Source organism: Myodes glareolus, chromosome 4 (genome assembly GCF_982192425.1).
Source record: "Myodes glareolus chromosome 4, mMyoGla1.1, whole genome shotgun sequence".
In the NCBI taxonomy this organism is placed as follows: Eukaryota; Metazoa; Chordata; class Mammalia; order Rodentia; family Cricetidae; genus Myodes; species Myodes glareolus.
Genome location: NC_142029.1, coordinates 84,579,905 through 84,605,238, shown reverse-complemented (window position 1 = coordinate 84,605,238; position 25,334 = coordinate 84,579,905). Strand labels below are relative to the sequence as shown.

The 25,334-nt window shown below is 37.2% G+C and overlaps 1 protein-coding gene and 2 pseudogenes across 4 annotated transcripts in view; 1 reads left to right on the top strand and 2 right to left on the bottom strand.

The window, feature by feature from the left end:
* Positions 1-25,334, top strand: part of Scaper (S-phase cyclin A associated protein in the ER) — a 354,060-nt gene that overhangs the window by 133,163 nt on the left and 195,563 nt on the right. For all 4 annotated transcript variants that reach the window (XM_085688786.2, XM_085688784.2, XM_085688782.2 and 1 more), the window contains 2 exons: positions 1,097-1,249; positions 1,761-1,868. In XM_085688786.2, coding sequence (XP_085544912.2) covers positions 1,097-1,249; positions 1,761-1,868 — 261 coding nt within the window. The remainder of the gene's footprint in view (positions 1-1,096; positions 1,250-1,760; positions 1,869-25,334) is intronic.
* On the bottom strand, positions 3,443-4,268 carry LOC146894497 (kinesin-like protein KIF23 pseudogene; annotated as a pseudogene).
* Positions 6,307-24,639, bottom strand: LOC148122345 (kinesin-like protein KIF23; annotated as a pseudogene).

Sequence of the window (25,334 nt, the reverse complement as noted above, 5' to 3'; positions counted from 1 at the left end):
ACCTCTACTTCCTTCCTACCTGGCTACTGATCAGTCAGCATTTTATTAAAATATAATTGGCAAATCTTTACAAAGTACTAGACCATTATCCCACAATAATTATTATTTTAATTATCTAGCAATTATTCATTTGATTTCAATACTTTTGAATTGCATAGTTCTAACTTGGAAGATTATAAATACTAATAGTTTCTAGGAAAAGATTTCCCAATATTATAACATGTAGGTGGTCTCTGCTATAGAAGTGCTTTATATTGTATCAACGATTTACATGTTGGCTCCTTATAGAGATAGTAACTTTTTAATCTGAAAGATAGAAATTTATCATTCATTTAAATTCAGTGCAGTAAATATTAATGAATGGATAAGATTGGATTCCCATTTTTAGGAAATGCCTAATCTAGTATGAGATTCAGATGCTAGCAGATAACTTCTACATAGCAGAGGTCATGCTATGGTCTATCAAATATCAGAAAGAATAATTACTCAGCTGAATCTTGAAAAGAGTAGTTGAAAATAGAAAATTCAGTTGAGTAAGATACATTCTGGCTATACAAAATAGTGTTAACACAAAAAAAATTTTCCTGGAATTGTGATTGGAAGTGAAAAAGTAGTAATAGGGCAGTTATATACTGTAGTATGTCTTTGTCACTTTCCTGCTGTGTGTCTAAGCATGAGTGTTCCTGTGGGTCAGCACTTATCATAGTGTTTGATAGGTAAGCAAATGGGTAGTGGGTAGAAGCTTACCAAATTCTACCTCCAAGTAACCAGTAGTGTTGAATCTCTGAGCACAGTGATATGCTAGAAGATGTATGAAGTTCTATGTCAAAAATCTTTAACTTATTCTTTTACAAATGTATCTGTGAAACTGTTCCCACAAAACATGCACTACCATCCTGTGGACACACTTTAGGAGCATTATTGTGCTCAAGTGATATGTTAAAAGACTGTGAACTTTGTTGTTCAAACGTAAAAGTTAATATTGAAGCAAGGTACTTTTGGATTATTTTAGAAGTTTTAATGGAAAGTCTTTTTCCAAGATCTTTGTATAACCTGAATACTTTTTAAGTTTCTCACACTTTGACCCTGTCTACAGCATGATGAAAGCATTCGAAGGCACATGGAACAGATTGAACAAAGGAAAGAAAAGGCTGCTGAGTTAAGCAGTGGGCGACATGCAAGTACTGATTATGCCCCTAAACTGACCCCTTATGAAAGAAAGAAGCAGTGTTCTCTCTGCAATGTCCTGGTAGGTGGCTGTCACTGTTAATAGTCTGTTGATATAATTTATTGCTAAAAGTTATTAAAAGACTTCCAGCCTTTTAAATCTTGTGCTAAGACATCTACTAAATGCTATTGACTTCTTTGAGGATTTTAAATGAAAAGTAAGAATTACAAATAATAGCATTTAGGAATGGCAGTGTAAAGTGCCGGTGTATGCAATTGTTACTAAAATGATTGTTTACCTGCTTAATGATAGATTAAGTCAATATTTTGATGTATTGGGACCAGAAATCAAAACCAAGTTTTTCAGTACTGAGACTTGAGTCTTTAAACTTAGTCTCAGAATTGCATTCTAAGGGAAATATTTTAAGATACACACACACACACACACACACACACACACACACACATATTATATATGTATTATATATTCTAGAATGATCTGAACTTGTATAAAAATACTGGATTGAATGTCTAGTTCTTAGTATCAGATACAGTGGTACGTTGATTGGTATGGCTTGATTTTGTATTTTTAGATCGCTTCCGAAGTTTATCTCTTTAGCCACATTAAAGGGAAAAAACATCAGCAAGCTGTGAGAGAGAATAGCAGTATCCAGGGGCGTGAACTTTCAGATGAAGAAGTGGTAAGCTTTACTGTTTTTTGACAATTACTAATTGATTTTCTAGGTGTACTCTTTTATTATGAGTTCCATATTGATTTGTATTCATATAACAATTTAGAACCATACTTAGCACTTAATAGTTCAATTAATATAGTAGGCATATATGTTGTTATTTTAGTATACATACACAAACAGAATTTTTGTTATCACATAAATTTGTTTCAGAAAGAGTTAAGTATTTTGTGCTTGTGAGATAGCTAGCTCAGAGGACAAAGGCACATGCAGCCAAAGCTGTCAACCTCAGTTTGATCCCTGAGACTCACAAAGTGGAAGGAGAGAATTGATTCCTTCAAATTGTCATGTAATAATCCCACCTACATGCCATGGCACGTAAACAACTGAGTATGTACACACACAGCCTAAATAAATAGAATCTATTTTAAATGATTTTTAAAAAGTTATACTCAGGTACTTCAGAGGTGGCTCTGCAGGTAAGAGCACCAGAGTTTATAGAGAACCAGAATTTGTTTTTGAGCACTATTTTGAGTGGTTCATGACTGCCTGTAACTCCAGTTCTGGCAAATTTGATGCCTTCAATTGGTCTTTGTGGCCAACTACAGGCACTTTGTACATGGTAGGTACAGACAGGCACATGCATGCAAGCGCGCGCGCACACACACATACACACACACACACACACACACACACTCTCACATCATTAAAAAAGATAAGTTATAATATTTTGTTATTAACTTGAGACAGGAATTCATTCATGTTTTATCAAATGTTTTAGAAAACATAGATCAATGTCTAGTTCATGTAAGTAGTTGATATTGGATTAGTAAATCATTTACATAGTTTTAGAAATGTTTTATTTTCTTACCTATAGTTATTGTGTACTAAAATTATATATTTTTATGAATGTTTTTAATTTTTATTCAGTTGTTCTTGAACTAGAATATCTATGAATTTGTTCTCTTTATTATACAGAATGTCTGAAGTTTACTAAAGATGTAGACTTCTTACTTGATAAACATTTGTTAAGATGCCCAGGAAAGATTATTGTGGTTTCTTTGAGGACAGCACCTATTAGTAGATATCAGTGTATGTTAAACTTATATTTTTTTTTAGATTTATTTATTACATATACAGTGTTCTGCTTGCATGTATACTTGCATGCCAGAAGAGGGAACCAGATCTCATTACAGATGGCTGTGAGCCACCATGTGGGCTGGGAATTGAACTCAGGACCTCTGGAAGAGCAGTCAGTGCTCTTAACCTCTGAGTCATCTCTCTAGCCCTAAACAGTTCTTAAAATGGTTTTTCTGTTGGCCAGTCATCATCTTTATTTTGAAAGTCTTAATTGTTAGATATGTTTAAAGTTCATCTTTTATCTTATCAATAGCAGAATTTTTTTGTTTAAAAAATCCTAGAAAATATTTGAGCAGTTGGAAAAGTCACAAAAAATTCAGTGTACCTACATACTGTGTTCTGTAAGATGACCCTAATACTGCTATAGCACTGATTTAGAGAAGTCACCAACACAAACAAAAATGTTTTGATACCAGGGCTGTCAGTTCAAGGCCTTTTCCACTTCAGTTGTGAGTGATACGATATTGGGGTCCCAGTTGAGGTCCTGCTCTCATCTCCATCAGGGAACACTTACTTTCTACATCAGTCTATTCAAAGTCTGTACCCTCTGGTTTGGAGGTGCTACTGTGGATGAACTTTATTTTTGAATGCCAGTTGGTGATTCTTATTTTAAAGTTTCAACATCAGTTAACTGAACAGATTGTCCATCACTTTGTTAACATCACCCTTAATTATTTTAATCTGAATCACTTTGTTAACATCACCCTTAATTATTTTAATCTGAATCTCCCTATCAGAAGCTCCTTCCTGGTAGATCAGCATGTACTTCTCACACTTAGCTAGCACCTTTTCATTTTCAACAGACACTGTAATGGTGTAAGGGACATGTGATTGTATGACTATCTCAATTTCTACATTAGAGGGAGGTAGACTTATGATCTAGTCATCTGATCCCTGCAGAATGGGGCTTTCTGTGTCAGACAGTAATTGATGTATTAGGCATGTGTGACTCTCAGGAGCGTCTCTCTGGCTTCTCAGGTTTGGGTTCAGTCACAGTAACCTTCAACTATTTGAGCTCTTTGTCTTTGAGCCACAGTTTATTCTGCATCTCTGAGTGACTGCTACCTGATTCTCACATTCCTGCTGCCATTTCATCTGTCACCGTGCCTTGCAACCTGGCCTTTGTCTGTGCATGTCAGAAAGCTTCCACTGATTTTACACACACATTTTAAACTCCTGCTGTAGGTCATGTTTATCATCTTCATGGACTGTAGCTGTTTTCTCCAAAATCTCAATATTATACTTCAAAGTTTTTTCTTCTCCAGTCATTCTATTTCTGATTTCAGTCCTGAGATCAAACTGTAGTTTTTTATTTAAAACATCATTTTCACATTTTTTAAAAAGTTTTGAAAGTAATATATTGTTTGCTAAACTCCTCAGTTATCACAGGTAATGTTGTTTCTTCAAAACTTCAATTACTTTTGGAAGGATCTCTCATTGATACCCAAAGTTTGCACAGGGGCAATGATGAGAAGCTCTTTAGAATCATTTCTGTCACCAATGGCTCATCCAGTCATTCTCCCTAGCCAGGTTTCTCCTTCATCTTCTTGTGTCAATCCACATATCACTACTGGTCTCACTACTTTACCTCTTGGATTACTTCAGCAAATCTCATGTCTTGGAAGATTTCTTCATAGTCTTCAGCGTTTGTATCCACACAGTCAGCTGTATCTTCCCTTCCCCACTGAAGTACTTCTTTAACAGATGGTATGGTGGTTTGAAAAAAAAATGACGCCCAAAAGGAGTAGCACGATTAGAAAGTATGGCCTTGTTAGAGGAAGTGTGTCACTGTGGGGGTGAACTTTGAAGTCTTCTTTGCTTAAGCTACAGCCAGTGAGACAGTTCACATCTTATTGTCTTCTCATCAAGATGTAGAATTCTTGGGTCATTCTCCAGTGTCATGTCTCCTTGTATACCACCATGTCCCACAATGATGATAATGGAGTAAACCTCTGAAACTGTAAGCCACCCCATTATAAGAGTTTTGTGGTCATGTTGTCTTGATGGGGAGACCTTGGTAGCCAGTTATCTTTATGAGGTGGATTCAAGTTAAGGTGTGGCTTTCTGGGACGGGGAGGGGGGGGGAAACGGGCAGACGGCCCAGGTGTGTCCTTTCTGTGTGAATTCCACGGGGCACAGCTGAGCTTGAACTTCTTGTTCCTATTTCATGAGTTATCCCCTTATAATAAATAAAAATATAATTGTTTTATCCTTTAGCTAGCCTGTTTATTTCCCGAATTGAGCTAATTTCTACAGTGTCTCTTCACAGAAATAGGAACCCTAACTAATACAGAAGTGTAACTTTGAATGTTGATGTGGAGCCATCTTGTTAGTCCTTGTAATGCCACTATTAGTAGATGTGGCCTTGTTGAAGTGGCTATGACTTTGTTGGAGGAAGTGTGTCACTATGGTGGAGGGCTTTGAGGTTTCATATGCACAGAATACCACCCAGTAAGTCAGTAAACTTCCTGTTGCCTGCAAGATTTAGGACTTTCAGCTATTCTTTCAGCCACACACATCGACCTGTATGCTCCTATGTCCCCCGCCCCATGAGAATGGAATAAACCTCTGAAACGGTAAGTGAGCCACCCCAATTAAATGTTTCCTTTGTAAGAGTTGCTGTGATCAAGGTGTCTCTTCACAGTAATAAAACCATTAACTAAGACGGTCCTATACAGTTTGTTCTCTCCCAGGTCTTATATAATATTCTTAGTGTTGCCACTGACTAGTGTTACCAGCTTCATGTACTTTCTTCCCATCTGTTTTAGTCTGCTTGGTTCTTTCACATACAGCAAGATCCAAGAGAGACAATAATTTGTTATTTATATTTTATTATATAGTAATTTATTCTTTTTCCTGTAACTTATTGTCTCTATTGGCATCCAGGGGAACTTGGATTGGTTTAATGTTAACTATGATATGGAAAATAGTGGATTCTATTCAAATGGGTGTTAGCAACATATCTCTTTTTTTCTGATTTTTCAGGTGACTCCTTCTGTATATTGTTGTGGAATATTCCTTTATATTGTGTGGAAATGTGTCACTGTAATTGGTTTAATAAGGAGCTAAATGACTATTAGCTAGGCAGGAAGAGGTTAGGCAGGATTTCTAGAGACAGAGGTCTCAGGGATAAAGAAAGGCAGAGTCACCAACTGACACAAAAGAAACAGGACATACAGGAAGAGAGGTAAAAGCCATGAACCACGTGATAGCATGTAGTAAAAATAGGTTAATTTAAGTTATTAGAGCTAATTAGAAACAAGCCTACCAAAGGCCAAGCTTTCATAATTAATAATAAGTCTTTGTGTCACAATTTGGGGGCTGGTGGTCCAAAAAAGCCTCCTGCAATATATCCTTTAACATACGTACTGTGGTTCTTACCTTCTAGGAGTATTTTAGGTTGTCTGAGTAAAGTCTGTGTTCTTCACAGGTATACTACAGCCATTCAACTTGAGCTTCTTAGAATCAAACTGTACCTCTTCTATGGTGGTTTGAATAGGTAGTTGGCTCTAGTAGATTCCTTTGTTTGAATTCTTGATCTATAGGGAGTGACACTATTAGATGTGGCCTTGTTGAAGTATGTTTGACCTTGTTGGAAGAAGTGTGTCACTGTGGAGGTGGACTTTGATGTCTTATATGCTCAAGATATACCCAGTATGAATCACAGTTCACTTTCTGTTGCCTGTAGACCAAGATGTAGAACTCTCAGCTCCTTCTCCAGCACTATGCCTGCCTGCACACCACCATATCCCACCATATTGATAATGGAGTGAAGCTCTGAAATTGTAAACTAGCTCCAACTAAATGTTTTCCTTTATAAGAGTTCAGGTGATCATGTGTCTCTCCACAGCAATAGAAATCTTAAGGTAGAAGTTGATATCAGGGATTGAGGTATTGCTATCGTAAGCCTGACCATATTTTTGCTTGGAGGAATTTGGACTCTGGTACTTTGGGTTAGGAAAGTAGTGTAATGCTTCAAGCGTTGCTCAATGGGCCATGTTAGTAGAAACATTTAAGACTGTGGTGCTGGGGGTAATTTGAAATGTAGGACCTTGCTCAAGAGGTTTCAGAAGAAAAGAATTTCAGTATGTTGTTACTGTGGTATTTTGGTAAATAACATGACTTCTTTTTGCTCTTGTCAGAAGAGTCTGCCTGAGGCTAAAGTGAAGAGATTATGGATTAATTCCCTTGATATAGAAAATCTCAAAACAGCCTAGTATAGACTCTGTTCTGTGGTTATTGGTGATCATGCTTTTAAAGATCTATAATGGAAAGGAGCTGAGAAAGGAAAGTTCCAATATGTACAATTTGAGGAGAAAAGCGGCACCAAGAAGTGAAATGGACCTAAGTCCTGTGTTCAAGGAGATAAAAAGATTAAAGAAAAGTCAGATGTTAAATGGAATAAATGGAGTGGTGACTTCAGGGGGAAGATCCCATCCAGCTAAGCTTCCATCCTGTGGAAAGGAATTAAAGAAAAGTTTAGGTCCAGGAGTCAGTGGTACATGCTTTTAATCCCAGCACTCTGGAGACAGAGGCAGGCAAATCTCTGAGTTCAAGGCCAACCTGGTCTACAGAGTGAATTCTAGAGCATACACAGTGAAGGAAACCCAGTGAAAACAGAGAGCTCTTAAAAATGTAATTGAAGAAATGGACTTTGGACCGGACCCAGCAAGCAACAGAAGTTGGCAGCTTTGACTATGTGTTTCTAGCTTTAGAGTCAAGGATAGAAGAAGCGGTTTGTGGAGTCAGCCTCTGTGACTAAGGAAAACTGCTGAGGTCAGGCATATGTCTGGGGTGTCCCTGCATGGAGGCCCAGAGGGGCGATTGAGTGAAGCTGTGAAGGTGAAGCCTGGTTTGCCTTGGAGACCCCAAAATGTTAGAGATACAGAGTCATGGGATAGCTGCTGAGGAAAGCTGCTAATGGAAAGTGGAACCAGCCCAAAAGAAGTGTGTCACAGTCAACAAAGCTCAAAGGGTTTGGAGTCTGAAGACCGTTTTGATATCAGACATGGAGATGCAGAGTTTGGAGTTTGCCCAGCTGGTTTATGGTCTTGCTTTGTGCAGTATTTTCCTCACTATGCTCACTTTTGGACTTTTAATGTATATCCTGTGCCATCATACTTTGGAAGTATGTGATCTGTTTTTTTTTTAATTTTGATTTTATAGAGGGTTACTGTTAATAGATTGCATGAATCTTAGAAGAGACTTTGAACTTTTAAAGATTGTTGAAACTATGATAGACTATGGGAACTTCTAAAGTTGGACTGAATGTGTTTCTGCATTATGTTATCACCATAAGTCTGTGGGGGTCAGGGAGTGGACAGTGATGGTTTGAATAGGTATGGCCTCATAGACTCATGTGTTTCAATTCTTGCCCTGTTAGGCACTGTTAGGTGTGGCCTTGTAAAAGTAGATGTTTCCCTGTTGGAGGAAGTGTGTCACTGTGGAGGTGAGCTTTGAGGTCTCCTATATGCCCAAGGTAGGCCTAGTGATGTGGTCTGCTTCTGCTGCCTGGGGATCAAGATGCAGAACTCTTAGCTCTTTCTTCAACACTGTATCTGCTTGTATGCTACCATATTCTGTCATGGTGATAATGGTCTATACTTCTGAAACTGTAAGCTAGCCCCAGTTAAACATTTTTCTTTATAAGAGTTGACATGGTCATGGTTTCTCTTCACAACAATAAAATCCTAACTAAGACATCTTCTGTAGATCGTATATGGAATTTTTATAGATTTAAATATAAGAGACAAATATGCCATAGACACTGTCTTTGTTAACTTCTGCTTTGCAGAATCCTTGTGTATTTATCTTATCTGGAAACTCTGGATCTACTTATCACTTGCTAGGGGGGTTCTTTAGAATGTGCATGGCTTCTGTTTTCTTATGTTCCAATAAAGCATCAGTTTCACACTCTATGTCCATACTATTCCTATCATTAGGTTTAAAAATGTAACATTTTGCTTGAAATAACCCAGTGGTATTAAAAATATGTTCACATAATGAGGAAGCAGTCGTCCATTATCTGGAGAACCTGTTATTATGTGACCTTTTCCATTTCCAGTCACACTGTCTGTAAAACAAAGACCATTCTTGTCATGAATGAGGCCATCTTTCAAGGGATTAGCCACAGCATCAAAAAGTTCCTTCTGCCACCCAGAGGATTCCTTTTTACCCATTCACTATTAATGTTCCTAAACCATGACTAGTGTATTGATAGCATCAATTTCTCCTGCCTATTCTGGAACTTAATATAGATGATACTCTATGATATGTACTTTCCTATGTCTTTCTTCATCCTTTTTTGAGACTGGACCTTATTTTTTCTGTGACACTGCAGTAATCATATTTATTAGATTTTTATTAATACCCTATAGGCAACGACCATCATTAATACAATTGGCATAGAATAAATTTTTTTTTTATTGAGTTTTCAAAAGAAAGGAAAATACACCGGGGGAATTGTGTTACTTCTCAGTAGCTGGTATCTGAAAGGCCTTGTGTAGACTTTGTCTACTCTAGGAGATGAGGTGAGGGAGTTCGAGCAGATAAGGCATTGCTCTGGGTTGAAGGCATTCCTCTCAGCTGAATACTCTGAGGAAGTGAATAATTTGGTGAATGGTGTCTTAGTAAAGTTCTATCTAAATATGTGGAAGGAATGAAATGACTTTTTATTTCTGATTTTCTGGATATAAGTGATGGTTAAAGAGAAATTGCACAAAAGTGGCCAGGCTCTATTCTCCGTGATTTCTTCCTTTTACAGCTCTAAACTTTGGCTGTCTCCAGCTCATTAATTCTCATTTGTAGTCCATACTCCCAAGCCAACAACTGACATAAGCCCTTAAGGAAGAACCAGTGGCAGTGGAAGCTTACTTCCGGGGCTACTTGTCCTTGTCATTTGAAGTCCTGGCCACAAGTGCTGGCTGTCTAACTGCTCCTTACTACCTTTACTTGCTTGCCTTTTGCGTTTCGTGTAGACTTTGGAGTTGGAAGATGAATCTAGTAGTAGCCAGTATGTCTCCAGCGTTGAATTTCTATGAGTTTATATTTGATAGAATATTTGATACTTAGTTTAGATTTCTAGTAAACATTTACTGAGTTGAATTTAATTCTAGTGGAAAAGTATACATATCTTTAAAGATAGTTTTTGCATATACCTCTAAATTTCATCTTTGTAAATTCTATGTAATTGTAATGCAGTTGAAATGGAATATAGAACTAGTTATCTATTTAGTTTGCCTCAAATAATTTATCATTTTTGAATCTTTGTGACAGGGTTTCTTTGTGTAGCTTTGGAGTCTGTCCTGGAACTTGCTCTGTAGAATAGGTTGACCTTGAACTCACATCAATCCACCTCCCTCTGCCTCCCAAATGCTAGAATTAAAGGTGTGTGCCACCATCACCCAGCCTTTAATTTAGGATTTTTACTCAGATTGTATGAGTACTTTTAGAGAAGGTGGTATGGATTTTTTTTTTACTTAAATCTTTTACAATATTCCTATTTTTTGTTTGAATTTTATTTTAATTGTAGCCACCTGTGGGCTGTGGTGACACATGTCTACATCCCAGCCATTGGAAGACAGAGGCAGGAGGATCTAGAATTCAAGGCCAGCTGGGACTGAGACTCTGCATCAAATAACAGAAAAATAAAATCAAATAAAATGAAACAAACCGGTGGCCCCTATCCTTCTTTCAAGACAATTTGTTTTAAATGAGAATACTGCCCTAAATGATGGGTACTACTTCCCGTTACCAAAAACATAAAAAAATTTAAAAATGCATTTATTTGTTAAAAACATTTGCTAGTAGATTCCCTTAATAAAGCTGAATATATTATTCATTTTAAAGTAAATTAAAGTTAAAAGTTACAAAGTTTTCTGGGATAGCAGGTGCAGCTTGGTGAGAGTGCTTGCTGCCATCCACAAATCCTCAGTTTTATTTCTAGAATGGAAAAAATTCTGCAGTATATCTGATATGTATATCTGAGTTTATATAATATATAGAGAGAGATATAGAGAGATATAGATAGATAGATAGATAGATAGATAGATAGATAGATAGATAGATATGTATCTTCATTTCAATGAGAAGAGATGTAAAGGAAAGAGTAGTAGACTGATAAAACAAAGTGTAGCAATGTATAAATTTTCTAGTTATTTTAGTTGTCTTTATTTAGTCTTTGTAGATTGAGGTTTGATTGATGTATTCATTTTGTGTATTCTGTCAGTTGCAATTAACGAAACTTTTCAACTTCTTAGTTAATCCATGTAACTGTTCTAGTGAAAGCTCCTTTCTCCTGAAAACATTGGTAATATAGCATATGAGCTGTATTATAGAGAGGCTGTTTTACTCACATGGAAGTTTCATTTTTAATCAGTGAAGGTATCTATAGTAAACACGCTTTGTTCTACTTAAACTTATTACTTGTCGCCTATGATGTCTTTACATTATATACACCATGTCTATTACCCTTCTTCTTTGGCATATAAGATTTTATTTATGTCACTTCTGACCTAATAAAACTATCCCTTTGACCCAGTGTACTTGACATCTCAGATAACTTACTCTTGACCTTTGACACATTTTATTTTAAGACTGTTAAACATAATAGGTAGCTGCTGAGTAAGAAAGCTTTATTGTTCTGTGTTTTTATCTAATTTAACTGAAGAATTTTTCTAGCATTTTAAAAGGCTTCTCACAAAAGAACTGATGTATATTTGATATTTTGGTGATTTATAATTCAAATGGTTATGTTTTTAATATAAAATGAGTGCTAGTTATAAATATATTCTAAAGTGAATTTTTTTACATGTATTGCTAGAGAAACAGCATTAATTTTAATGCTTGATTTCTTCACTGTCCCGTCTCACAATTTAATGAAGTTCCTAATTTTTGGTGTAATATGTATTCATTTTTGTAAGGAGAATGAAGTTTAAAAACGGTGGGTGGTTGTCTTTCTTCATTGTGAATTTGTATATTCTTTCGTTGTGACAATACTTTGCATTCCAAAAATGTGACTTAGACAAGTTCTGTTTTTTTATGCTGCATTCTCATGTATGAAGGAAAATGATAGTAAATTTTATTTGTTTTATGAAAACTATGAGCAGGCTCTTTTTGAAGGTTCTTAAATTCACTAGTGTTCATTGGATGCTTGAAATCAAAGATGATTTTTTCAATGCTAAATTTATATTTTATTTTCAGAAATTATGTTAATTAAGTGATGGGTAGGGAAAATGGGACATTTCATAACAACAGAAACATAAAATAGTCACTGCATCTTGTGAAATATAAGCTAAGCTCATTGTTGAGCTTAGGTTGTGTGTGGCACTGATATGGAAGAAGCATGGCATCTCGATCTATCTGGGAATCAGCTCCATAATGACTCACTCATTTCCTTACCCATCCATTGGAGGAGCAGAAACCTTTACTCCCTATGAAAGTGTTAGGAAGAGCATTGTGTAGCTGTCAACACAACAGCAAAGCAAATGAATAAATTCTGTGTCAGTAGTTCCCAACCTTCCTAATGCTCAACCCTTTGATCCAGTTCTTCATGCTGTGGTGATCCTAATCATAAAATCATTTTCACTGCTAATTTGTAACTGCAATTTTACTACAGTTATGAATTGTCATGCAAATACCTGTGTTTTCCAATGGCCTTTAGTGACTCCCATGAAAGAGTTGTTTGACCCCAAAAGGAGCCACAGACCACAGGTTGAGAACTATTGCTCTAAGTTGTTAAATTCTTCCATTTTTTTTCATTTTGTGCTTCAATAAGGATGATGAGTTTAAGTCGATTTGAGAAATTATTTTAATTATTGTGTGCATGTGTGTACATATATGTGTATATTTGTGTGTGTGTGTGTGTGTGTGTGTGTGTGTGTAGATCGATGGACAACTTGTAGGAGTTTTCTTTCCTTTTAACATGTAGATTCTGAGGATTGTACTCTGGTTTCAGACTTAGTGGCCATGCACCTTTACCTACTGAGCCATCTCTCTAGCCACTAATTTTATTAATAATACTAATGATTATAGTTACCTTTAATGTTGATTTTTTTTCTTTAATTAAAAGTTTAGTTTGGGGGTCTAAAGAGATGGAGCAGTTCATTAAGAGCCCTTGTTGCTTTTACAGAGGATCTGAGCTCAATTCCCAGCATCTACTTGGTGGCTCACAACCACCTGTAACTCCAGTCACAGGGGATTCAGTACCCTCCTCTGATCTCTGCAGGCATCAGGTGCACACTTGGTATGCATACATTCATTCAAAACTGTCATAAAAATAAAACAAATCTGAAATTTTAAAAAATAATTTTCTTTTGGAGATATTACGAAAGATTCAGGGTTAGAAACCTAAAGAGCCTCAAGTTTACAGAGACTTTCCTTTTATGTCTTTTCTTTTACACATTTAGTTTATTTCAGAGTTAGTGTGTGTGTGTATTGTATGTGTGTACTTGAGTACAGGTTCACGTGTTTGTAGTTAGGTCCATATGTGTGCATGTGAAGGATGGAAGACAGCCTCAGTGTGTTTTTATCAGGCATCTTCCCCCTGTGTGGGGACAGTAACAGAATCCCTCGCTGTGAGCTCCAGCTCTTCAGCACAGCTGACCCCACTGCACCTAACTGTTAAGTGCTAGGGATGATTGTAACATGAAGGGCCGGCTTGTTGGGGTTTCTGTCCCTCCTGGTACCCCACAGCCGGCAAGTCCCAAAGAAAATCACACACAGGACTCCATAAGAGTATAAACTGATTGGTCCATTATCTCAGGCTTCTTGTTAACTCTTATAGCTTATATTAACCCATTATTCTCATCTATGGTAGCCACGTGGCTCAGTACCTTTTCCAGCGGGACAGGTTACATCTTGCTTCTCTGTGGTCTGGGCAGGAATGGAGGAATGGGTTTCCTCCTTCCTAGCCTTCTCCTGTTCTCATTGCCCCGCCTCTACTTCCTGTCTGGTTGACTCGCCTATACTTCCTGCATGGCCAATCAGCGTTTTATTAAAATACATAATTGACAGAATACAGATAATTCTCCTGCACCAGATGGTCCTTGTACTTGCATAGTAAATGCTTTACCAGCTGAAATCTCCCCAGGCTCATAAAATAAAACTTTAAGTAGGTAACAAACGCAGTTAAAAAAAATTAATCCATTTAATTTTTTATAAGACTCTTCTTTTAATGACTCCTAGATACATTCAATAGTGCAGTTAAACTAATACATATGTGGAAAGCTACTTCTGCAATAGTTCTGTGTATGATGTTAGAGTCAATGAATTTTAATTATGTTTTCAGCAAAGAAAAGTACATCTTTCATGTCAGAAAATCAAAGGATGTGAGTACGATTTCCACCAGAGCTTTAGTTTTCTGACGTTCCTGCTTCAGATTCTTGTAGATATATTATCCCCAAGTGAATTTTTGACCAAAGTGTGTGTGTGTGTGTGTGTATGTCCCTGTCTGTCCGTTCATCTGTCCATCTGTCCATCCGTCATCCAGCATCCATCCATCTATCTAATATTTAATTTTATTTATTTTTTTGAGACAGAATATCACTACATTACCTAGATTGGTCTTAAATTCAATTTTCCTTTCCTTAGGGCTCTGAATGATAGGATAGCATTTGGCTCCTAGTTTTAATTTGAAAAATAAATTTAATGATTATCTTTATGTGATGAAGATTTTGTTGAAAACATAAAAAGATAATTTTGGCCGACATATATGTATATGTAACACATATAAGCCTGGTGCTCACAGAGATCAGAATAGGTGTGATTGCCTGTAAGATTTGTTATTAAACAACTTATTAGTTTAATGAATAAAATTACAAAACATTTTCTTTCTCCTTGACTTTCCTGTGATGGTTCCAAGGAATTATTTTATACCTTTAAAATTAATTTCTTACAGCTACTAAGTATTCCTGCATTCTCTACTTGATTTGTAGATGTAGCCCACCCTTAGTCCTAATACTTTTTAAATTTTGTTCTTAATTTGATTTTTAGATGAATCTCTCAAATAGCTTTTTTCCATGGTTTGTTCTTATAAAGTATTCAGTACTTTATATTATTGTAGTGTTCTTTACAATACCTTGCTTCATTACAGTGTGTATATTTTTATACGAAATTAACAAAAACTTTCAGTTAAAGAGATAGAAGGATGTTTTGGATTTTTCTTTTTAAGTAGCTCAATTTATGACTGTCATTTTTATTGTGCTCTTAATTATAGTTCAATAACTTGGCATATGCACATTCTCTTTAACCCTTCATCGTGGTCAAGACAGTGAGCACACCCATCAGCTCATCTGGTTCCTCATCTGTGCATCTATTGATTTCTGTCTCTGTTTTCCCAGTTTTTAGGGAGGGATTTTGAAGTTTCTGGTTCTAATTGTAGGTTTATTGGTTTTTTTGACAGTTTAATCAACTTTTGTTTCATGTATGATATCTTTCTGTGTTTAGATGTTTATATAAATACCAAAAACTCTTACATCATCTTGATTGATTCCTTTAATAGTGTAAAATTACCCCTTTATCATTAGTCATTTTTTTTGCTTTGAAATTTTTCCCTTGCCTCATATTAATATAACCATTCCCTAATTTTCTTTTTACCTTTGTGTCCTATTTTTGCATGTACCTCATTTAAGAGAATATTTGTCGCTGCTGCTGATATGAAGTTGCTGGTTTCCCACAGCCTTGTCCTCATGACTGCATACCTCTAGAGATGGAGCAGTACTGCCTTTGATGATTACCTCCCCCTTTGATTTGAATCTCAAGGGTGATGCTTTTGTAATATGTAGCATCATTGCTACTCTGTTCTTGAAACAGTTTCTGAGGGTGATGCTAACAATCCAAATTCCTAGAGATGAGCATTGTGAGAAAACCCCTTTTGCTTCTTTGTAAGACTTGGATCGTTACAGTTGAACTATTTCTCACTGCAGAACTGAGCTTAGACCTTCCCCAGTCTCCACAGCATAATCTAGTAATGAGGTTGTTGAACTCTGAGCCTTTCTTTGAGTCATCTGTTAAACCTCAGATTAGATCAGAAAGAATGTCAGGATCTGCACAGGAAAGCCCTTGCCTCATTCATCACCTTCACTTACTAAAAAACTGAAGGAGAATTTGTAATTGTCACTGAGTGGCAGGGGGACAGATGGCAGACTAGAATCCTTATCAGGGGATGGCTTTTTCTCTTTTGCTTGGTGTCTGTTTCACTGTATTTCATTAGCTTCATTTTTCTCCTCTGTCACTTCAAACAATATAATACGTAGATTGTAATTGATAAAACCTCTACTGTTGTGTAATCTGGAGTAAGGGACCTTAACAGAGTTGAGCCTTTTGTATAATTAAAATGCCCCCTCTAGTTTAAACTTGTCAGTGCCTTATATATTTAATTTCATTTTTCAAAGAATTCTGTCAATAAGGGCACCATTTTGACAGAGGATACTGCATTTCAGGCTTTTCCAAATTTATTGTTTGACAAATTTATAAACCATAACTATAATGGAATTCTTAAACCTTTTTATTTCTTGACATATTTTTAAGAATTTTCTTGTACACTGCATTAGGGCCTCACCAGGGAACAATGACAATGGTGTCATATGAACCAACTTATGATATGTATTACAGTTTATTAAATCTCTCACCATTATCAACACCCCTGTTGTAGTGTGAGCTAACTTCTCCGTGTGGTGCCTTCATTTTTCATAGTCTTCGATTAGTTCCCAGAAATAGTTTATTTGTACAGCTAACAAAAAGTTGTCAGTAGTTATGATTCAACTTTAAAGAGTTTGTCCAAACTGTTTCTTGCAGATAAGATCAGATTATGATGAATGATGTCAACCAAAAGAAGAGTTTGTTATAGATCTTTTTAAATTCTAGCCAAAAGTTCTGATATCCAGAGAATGGCTCCTCCTTAACAGAAACAGGTAGCCCAAGTTCTTGACACATAGTAGGTGTTGAGTTAAATGTTAGTGATTTGAGCTAAAGCTTACATATGTATTATTTTCAGTATCTTGTGTCTGTGAGCACAATTTGAAATATTGACTCATCTAAAAATGCCATGTTTTAAATGGATGTTATTTTATCTGCCCTTTCTTTCTGTTTTCCTCCTGACTTCCTCTCTCCTCTTCCTCTTCTTTCCATTTTGCACTCCGTCTTTTCTCCTTCCCTTATCTTTTTACCTCTGATATTTCAAGTTGTTTTGCCTTGTCCTCCTGAGAACACAATAAATGCAGGTTTAAATTCTTTTATCTTCCATTTCTTGCTTTTGATAGAAGTCAGTGGGAGAGTGTTGTAAAAGTACCTTAAAAATCTGATTTTTTTTTTGGCAAACTAAGAGTGGAATACATAATAATTTTAATAATATATGAAAAACATTTTATTGTTGAGTAAAGTAATATTGAATTTTAGATTTCAAACTACATTTGGAAGTTACAGGATGAAGTTGAGAGAAAACAGTTTTCAAGGTAAAACATAACCGTAATTTTCTGCCTGTGCAGATTCCAATCCAGCATCACTCTCATCTTAAACATGAGCCTTGGATCTGAAGAACCTGATTGAAGCATGACTTTAGATTTATTTCATTTTTAGAAGAAGACTTTAGGTTTTCAAAAACAAAAATGTTATTACAGTGATTTTATTTTATTTTATTTTATTTGGCAAACAGTTTCTCACTATGTAGCCCTGGCTGTCCTGGAACTTATTATGTAGATCAGGTTGGCCTTGAACTCACAGAGACCCACCTGCCTCTGCCTCCTGAGTGGTGGAATTAAAGGTTGTGTGCCTCTATGCCTGGCTAAGAAATGGTGATTTTTTTTCAAAGCAGACATTTAAATCATTTTAAAGGATCTGTTACTATTAGCATTCTTAAAAATTCAGTTTGGCATTTTAAGATGTTAATGATGTGAAGTTGATCATTTACTTAGTGCCATATTTTATTAACTGTGTTCATTGAAAAGCCATACTATTGACAATTCAAAGTTTTGTGTTTTATCATTTATATTTTTGTACTTATTCAGTTTTAGAACATCATTTCTCATAGATCATGACTTTTGCCTATATAGCTCAGTTTTGTCTGTTTTTTTGTTTTTTGGGGGTTTCTTTTTTTTGGTAAAATTAGAAACTTGGAGCCATTAGGAGGAATCTGACAAGATATCAGAATCCAAATTTAGGATCAGTCATTTCATTTAATATAGTAAAGTATGCTAGAGAATCTGGAGTCTTATATGTGGGAAAAAGTAATTAAAAGATTAATAAGATAAAATTTTTGACAAGATGTCTGTGTAGGTATCAGTGTCTTTATGTACATCATCTGTACTTCATGTCATAGCAATATTTAGGAAGACTTGAGTTGTGACTTAAAAACTAGACTGTGTGTGTGTGTAGAATTAGCTATCATTAGTTACTTTTTGCATTTATTACATTGGCATTTAAAATATTAGGAAGAAAATATCAGATTTATCTATTGTTCTCTTCAGTATACTTTATTTTCTTTGAATTTATTTATTATGTATCCAGTGTTCTGCCAAATGCATGTCTGCATGCCAGAAGAGGGCACCAGATCTCACTATAGATGGTTGTGAGCCACCATGTGGTAGCTGGGAATTGAACACATCACCTCTGGAAGAGCAGTCAATGTTTTGAACCTCTAAGCCATCTCTCCAGCCCCCTCTTCAGCTTACTAACTAAGTAAGTGGGTACAGGAGACATCCTGTGCTGAGTTGCAGGTGTGATGGGGAGCTGTTAACTTGGCTTCTTTCTGCTCATCATAGACAGTAGTAGTGCTTACTTAGAGTCAACAGTGAAATGCTGTTGCGGATCATTTCTGCAGACTGGACTCCCATAAGGCTGAAATTTGCATTTAGAAAGTTCAGTTAGGAAAGAAGTTTCAGAACTACTTCAGGATGAGATCTGGTGCTCATTGCTTCACATTGCGACTGTATCTTACTCATGCCCATGCCACAATAATTAGAATTCTGAGTAGCTATAGAAGGTGAGTGTTTCTTATTCAGTAATGCTTATTCTTCCCTGAAGTAAACCATCCTGCAGTAACTGTAACTTTGTGTAAATTTTCTTTCTTTGAAGAGCTTTCTTTTCTTTGCATTTCTTTAAGTAATTTTAATCATTATGAATATACTAATATGCATTTATAAAAAATGATCAAAGTAGAAAAACAGTAATGCCTACTGTTAACATTTTGATCTACTTATATTCGTCATTTATGTACTAATATACAAATCTTAACTAAATATATGTGCAGTGTGTTAAACAAATTTGAGCCCTGAAACTTTTATTTAAGATTGTATAATAAAAATTTAGAAATGTTACTTTTTAAAAAACTGATCCAATGATGTGTAGCAATTTCTTAACAGATATGCCATAATTGTATAATTAATTGTCTACTTCTCTGTTCTTATGTATTTACTAAAGTGGAGTCATTTGTACCTTCATTTTCTTATTCTAATTCTATCAAGGTGAAATTTTTAAAAATAACTATTTAAAACCGAGCATTTATGAGCTGTTAAGTAGACAGGGTTGTAGAACTTGTTTACCAAGGTGGACTGCAAGCAATGTCCGTCTGTGGAACAATGCCTGTCTGTGAAGCAGAGACAGGAATGCCAGTATCTAAACAGCACCATTGTTGTTTGTTACCGTCTTTACTGGTTAGAGCTCTAGCTGACTCGATGAATTGATGTAAGAGGTTGTGTTTTCTAATTTTATTTTTATTTTTAATTTTTTTTTTGTAACAAGTTCTTACTGTATGCCTTGACTGGCCTGGAACTTGCTATGTAGAAATCTACCTGTGTCTGTGTTCTTAATACTAGTATTAAAGGTGTGCACCACAACACCCAGCCCGATTTACCTGATTTTAGCCATTAAGGAACAATGGGGTGTGGAAAGTGGTGTTGGAATGTGATTTTTAAAAAGGATCAGAATAAAAAGTTCTGTTCTAGGTTTCAGCATGGACGGAGCTTACATCATAATAAGAATAACCAGTAAGTAGGAGAAAACCATACTTAAACCCTAATCTCATGGAGTGGATCACTACTAGAGATGGAGTACAGAATGCTGCCTTCAGACACAACTTGTAAGCCATGGAGCAGTGAAACCATCACACTGGACCACTCTGTGGATAGGAAGAAAAATGTATTTGGGAAATCAAACTGCCAGGCTGTTCTTGGGGGTGGCGGGAGGGGGCAGAGGGCAGCCTTGTTATTTTTAAGGACACACATAGTGGCAGGAAGAGAGGTGCAGCCAGGGATTTAGCATAGGGGCTTTACTCTCTTGTAGGCTGTTTATGTTAATCAGGGACTAGATTCCTTTGCAAGAGGTAGCTGACCACTGGTAAGCAGAAACCTGCCTTGTGAGATTTCTGGGGAATACTGAGTTTAGGTTTTGTTTACCCTATAGCAATCCTTCTGTTTACCTGAGTAAATAGAAATCCTTCTGTTTAAGACATTGTCACCAGCACTGCCATATTGGGGGTCCACTTTGGTCTTAATATTACTTAGGTGTACTGGATTCTGACCTAGACCAAGGTGCACAGCTGCAGCCTACCAACTAGTGGGGAGATGCTCGAAGAAGCTTCCTTTCTGTGCTCTGCCATGGGATTAGGTGAAAGGCATTTGAACCTTATCTAACAAGCTACCGTAAGCAATTTTTTTCCCAAATTTACTTATTTATTTGTTTATAAAATTTCCACTTCCTCCCCTCCTCCCCATACCCTCCCATTCCCCCCACTCCCTCTCCACCTCCCCCACCCCTACTCCCTCTCCTCCTCCCTCTCCAGTCCTAAGAACAGTCAGGGTTTCCTGCCCTGTGGGAAGTTCAAGTTCCTCCCCTCTCCCTCCAGGTCTAGGAAGGTGAGCATCCAACCAAACTAGGATTCCAAAAAGCCAGTACATGCAGACAAAACAAGACCCAGTGCCATTGTCAATGGCTTCTCAGTCAGCCCCCATGTCAGCCACAATCAGAGAATCCGGTTTAATCATATGCTCGTTCAGTCCCAGTCCAGCTGGCCTTGGTGAGCTCTCATTCGATCAGTCCCCTTGTATCAGAGGGTGAACACACCCCTCGCGGTCCTGATTTCCTTTGTCATGGTCTCCCTCCTCCTGCTCCTCATTTGGACCTTGGGGGCTCAGTCCAGTGCTCCAATGTGGGTCTCCGTCTCTATCCCCATCTATCTTCAGATGAAGGTTCCCTCTGGTCCTGCCTTTCTTGCTCACGTTCTCCCTTCTTCTGCTTCACATTTGGACCTAGGGAGTTAAGTCCAGTGTTCCAATGTGGGTCTCTGTCTCTATCTCCATCCATCGGCAGATGAAGGTTCTATGGTGATATGCAAAATGGTTATGGGCCAAGGCCAGTTCAGGCACCCTCTCCTCTGCTGCCCAGGGAACAATCTGGGACCTCTCCTTGGGCCTGGGAACCCTTCCAGAATCAAGTCTCTTGCAAACCCTAAAATGGCTCCCTTAGTTGAGATATTTACTTCCCTGCTCCCATATCCATCCTTCCTCCCCCCCCATCCCATTCCCCCAAGCCATCCCCTATCCTCCCCCTCGCCCTTCTCTCTAACCATCTCCCTTTACTTCCACCCCCCACCCCCCGTGCACCCAAGTTTGCCTGGCAATCTTGTCTACTTCCAATATCCAGGAAGATAACCATATGATTTTCTTCAGGTTCACCTTCTTATTTAGCTTTTCTAGGATCAGAATTATAGGCTCAAAGACCTTTAACTATGGCTAGAATCCGCTTATGAGTGAGTACATACCATATTCCTCTTTTTGGGTCTGGGTTACCTCACTCAGACTCACATCATCAAATGGATGGATATTCTATTTCCATCCATTTGCATGCAAAATTCAAGATGTTATTGTTTTTTACCGCTGAGTAAAACTCTAATGTGTATATGTTCCACACCTTCTTTAACCATTCTTCTATTGAGGGACACCTAGGTTGTTTCCATGTTCTGGCTAATACAAATAGTGCTGCTATGAACATAGTTGAACAAATGCTTTTGTAGTATGATAGAGCAAGACCCAGATATTAACCCACAAACCTATGAACACCTGATTTTCGACAAGGGAGCTAAAGGTATACAATGGAAGAAGGAAAGCATCTTTAACAAATGGTGCTGGCATAACTGGATGTCAACCTGTAGAAAAATGAAAGTAGATCCATATCTATCACCGTGCACAAAAGTCAAGTCCAAATGGATTAAAGACATCAACATTAATCTGACCACTTTGAACCTGATAGAAGAGAAAGTGGGAAGTAGTCTACAAGATACAGGCACAAGAGACCACTTCCTCAGTAGAACTCCAGTAACACAGACAATAAGAGAATCAATGAATAAATGGGACCTCCTGAAACTGAGAAGCTTCTGTAAAGCTTCAGAAAGACAAAAAGGCTACCTTCTGACTGGGAGAAGATCTTCACCAACCCCTCATCAGACAAAGGTCTGATCTCCAAAATATACAAAGAACTCAAGAAACTAGACACTAAAACTCTAATTAACCCAATTAAAAAATGGGGTACTGAACTGAACAGAGAATTCACAACAGATGAACTTCGAATGGCCAAAAGCCACTTAAGGTCATGCTCTACCTCCTTAGCGATCAGGGAAATGTAAATCAAAACAACTTTGAGATACCATCTTACACCTGTCAGAATAGCCAAACTCAAAAACACCAATGATAGCCTATGCTGGAGAGGATGTGGAGTGAAGGGAACACTCATCCATTGTTGGTGGGAATGCAAACTTGTGCAGCCACTGTGGAAATCAGTGTGGTGGTTTCTCAGGAAACTGGGAGTCAACCTCCCTCAGGACCCAGCAATTCCACTCTTGGGAATATACCCAAGAGATGCCCTATCATACTACCATAGCAATTTTGTCAGCACAGTTATTTAGTGTGCTCAGGTTGTTTGCCACTATGTGGTTGGCAGTTAATTTTTAGCATTATACATGAGAATCAGTCTAGAAAGGTGATTGGATCAATGTATACGTATCACTTCTCCTAGTAAAGTAGTTCATTGTTTTTATGTTCCTGCAGGAGATGGTTTTCTTCCATATTTACACATTTTAATCTCAGTAGCATATGCTATTAGTATATGACTACTATGCAAAAAATGTGTTGATTTTAATTTTGGCTCTTAGTTACTTAGAAATAAGATTTCATTTACTATTTTTGTTAAAGCAGAAATTTCAAAGTTTATGTATATGTGTTATTTGTGTTTGTGTAGTGACTGTCTTCCAAACCGGTTATTGTGGTGACATTTCATTTATGTCCACTAAATCTGTTTTTGAAATCTTTTGCAGTGATTTTTAATTGGTGACTCCTTTTAGGGGTATAATTCTGACTATAGAAACCTAGGGCTTTACTCATGGCTAAGTATATACTAACAGAAATTGAAAATTGAAATTTGTGCCCTGGCAATGCTGAAGGATTCATGGGCAGCCTATATATGGCGGTTCTGTCGAACTTGTCCATATTGAATTTCATGGTCTAAGTTGACGAGGACGACTGGCCAGGTCTCATTACAGCTGGTGGTGGACCCACCATGTGGTTACTGGGAATTGAACTCAGGACTTTTGGGAGAGCTCTTAATCCCTGAGCCATCTCTCCAGCCCCACCAATCAGCTTCCCACTTTAAATTTTTAATTACATTTATCTAATTAGTGCAAATACTCATTTGCCCTCCCGTGTGTGTGTGTGTGTGTGTGTGTGTGTGTGTGTGTGTGTGTGAGAGAGAGAGAGAGAGAGAGCATGCATATGTGGAAGTCAGAGGTCAATTTGGAGGAGTTTGTTCTCTCCTCCCGCTATTGGTCCTGGGTAGCTAACTCCAGGTCATCGTACTCAGAGGCAGCTTCCTTCTGCTGGCTGAGCCTTCTCACTATGCCTTGAGACAATTTTTTATTAGATTCCTTAGAAAGTGCATATGGGAATAAGTTTTACCTTTCATCAGTTTTTTGCTTTTATCTTTGAGAGTAATGAACACATTTCATTGTTTTGTGGCATAAAATGCCATTACCTAAAAGGCTGATGGTCATCTTTCTTGCCTGAAGATACTTGATTTGTTTGTTTATTTCCTTCTCTAAATGGTATTTTTCCTTTTTCTTTGGAGCCAGAAAATTTTAGAGGTTACGTCTTGATATTATCCATTAAGATTTTTTATTTTTGGAGATAAGGTCTTACTTTGTAGCTCAGCCTGACCTGGAAGTCATAATTTAATAGGCAACCTCAAACTCTTGGCACTACCCTAGCCTCAGTCTCCCCAGTGCTGTAATTATAGGTGTGAGCCCTAGTTTGTTTTTACTCTTTTTGTTTGTTTGGTTTGGGATTGTGTTGTATTTAGTCTTTGTCCCTGTACCTTTGGCACTTGACATTGCTAATGTTGTCTTTTTATTTTTGCATTAAGTAAGTTTTATAAAACCATTTAGAAGGAGTTGTGACTCAGCAAAGTTGTTGCTGTGTGTTGGAGAAGAAGCTGGCTGGCTTTCTCAAGAGTCCTGTTGTCTCCCTGGTCTTCTCTCACCTGGCCGCTTATCAATGTTGTCAGAGTGATGTGTAAGGCCTATCCCTTGCATGAAGCCATGGTGGCTGAGTTTTGATAGCACGTAGGGCCTGTCCTTCAAATTGACCTTCATAATGTAGATCATTATGAAGATGAGCTAATCATCTTTCTCCTTCCCAGATCCTGTTCTCAGGTGACTTGATGCCTTCACTGGGCAGCGACAATGACTCCTATGGATGTGATGTTAGTTTGTCCTCACCTGCTTTGAGGCTCAGAGGATTCCTCGTTACTTTGTTTTGTTGTAAATATTTTTGGAGGGTTTTGCTTTCTTATTTAATTTCTCTATTTGGATAAAGTGATTCAGTTAATCTGAAATTCTGCTCCTATTGTCAGCGTTTTCTCAGAATCCTGCCCGATAAGGATTTTAATGTCAAAACTTCCTCAGAAATTTACCTGGATTTTCCTGAGCTGGTCCTTGGAGATTGAATTTTTTTTTAAACTCTTTCAAGTTTATTACTCTAAAAGCAGACAGGTTGTTCATTTCCCAGCCACTCAGACCAAAATTATCACACAAAGACTATATTAATACAACACTGTTTGACCAATAGCTTAGATGTCTTTCTAGCTAGCTCTTACATCTTGAATTAACCCATTTCTATTAATCTGTGTATTGCCACTAGACTGTGGCTTACTGGTGCCGGCATGCTACTCCTTTGGCAGCTACATGGTGTCTCTCTGACTCTGCCTACTTTCTCTCTATATCTCTATTTGGATTTCCCACTTGGCTGTACTCTGCCAAGCCATTGGCTGAAACAGATTTATTCATTATCCAATAAAAGC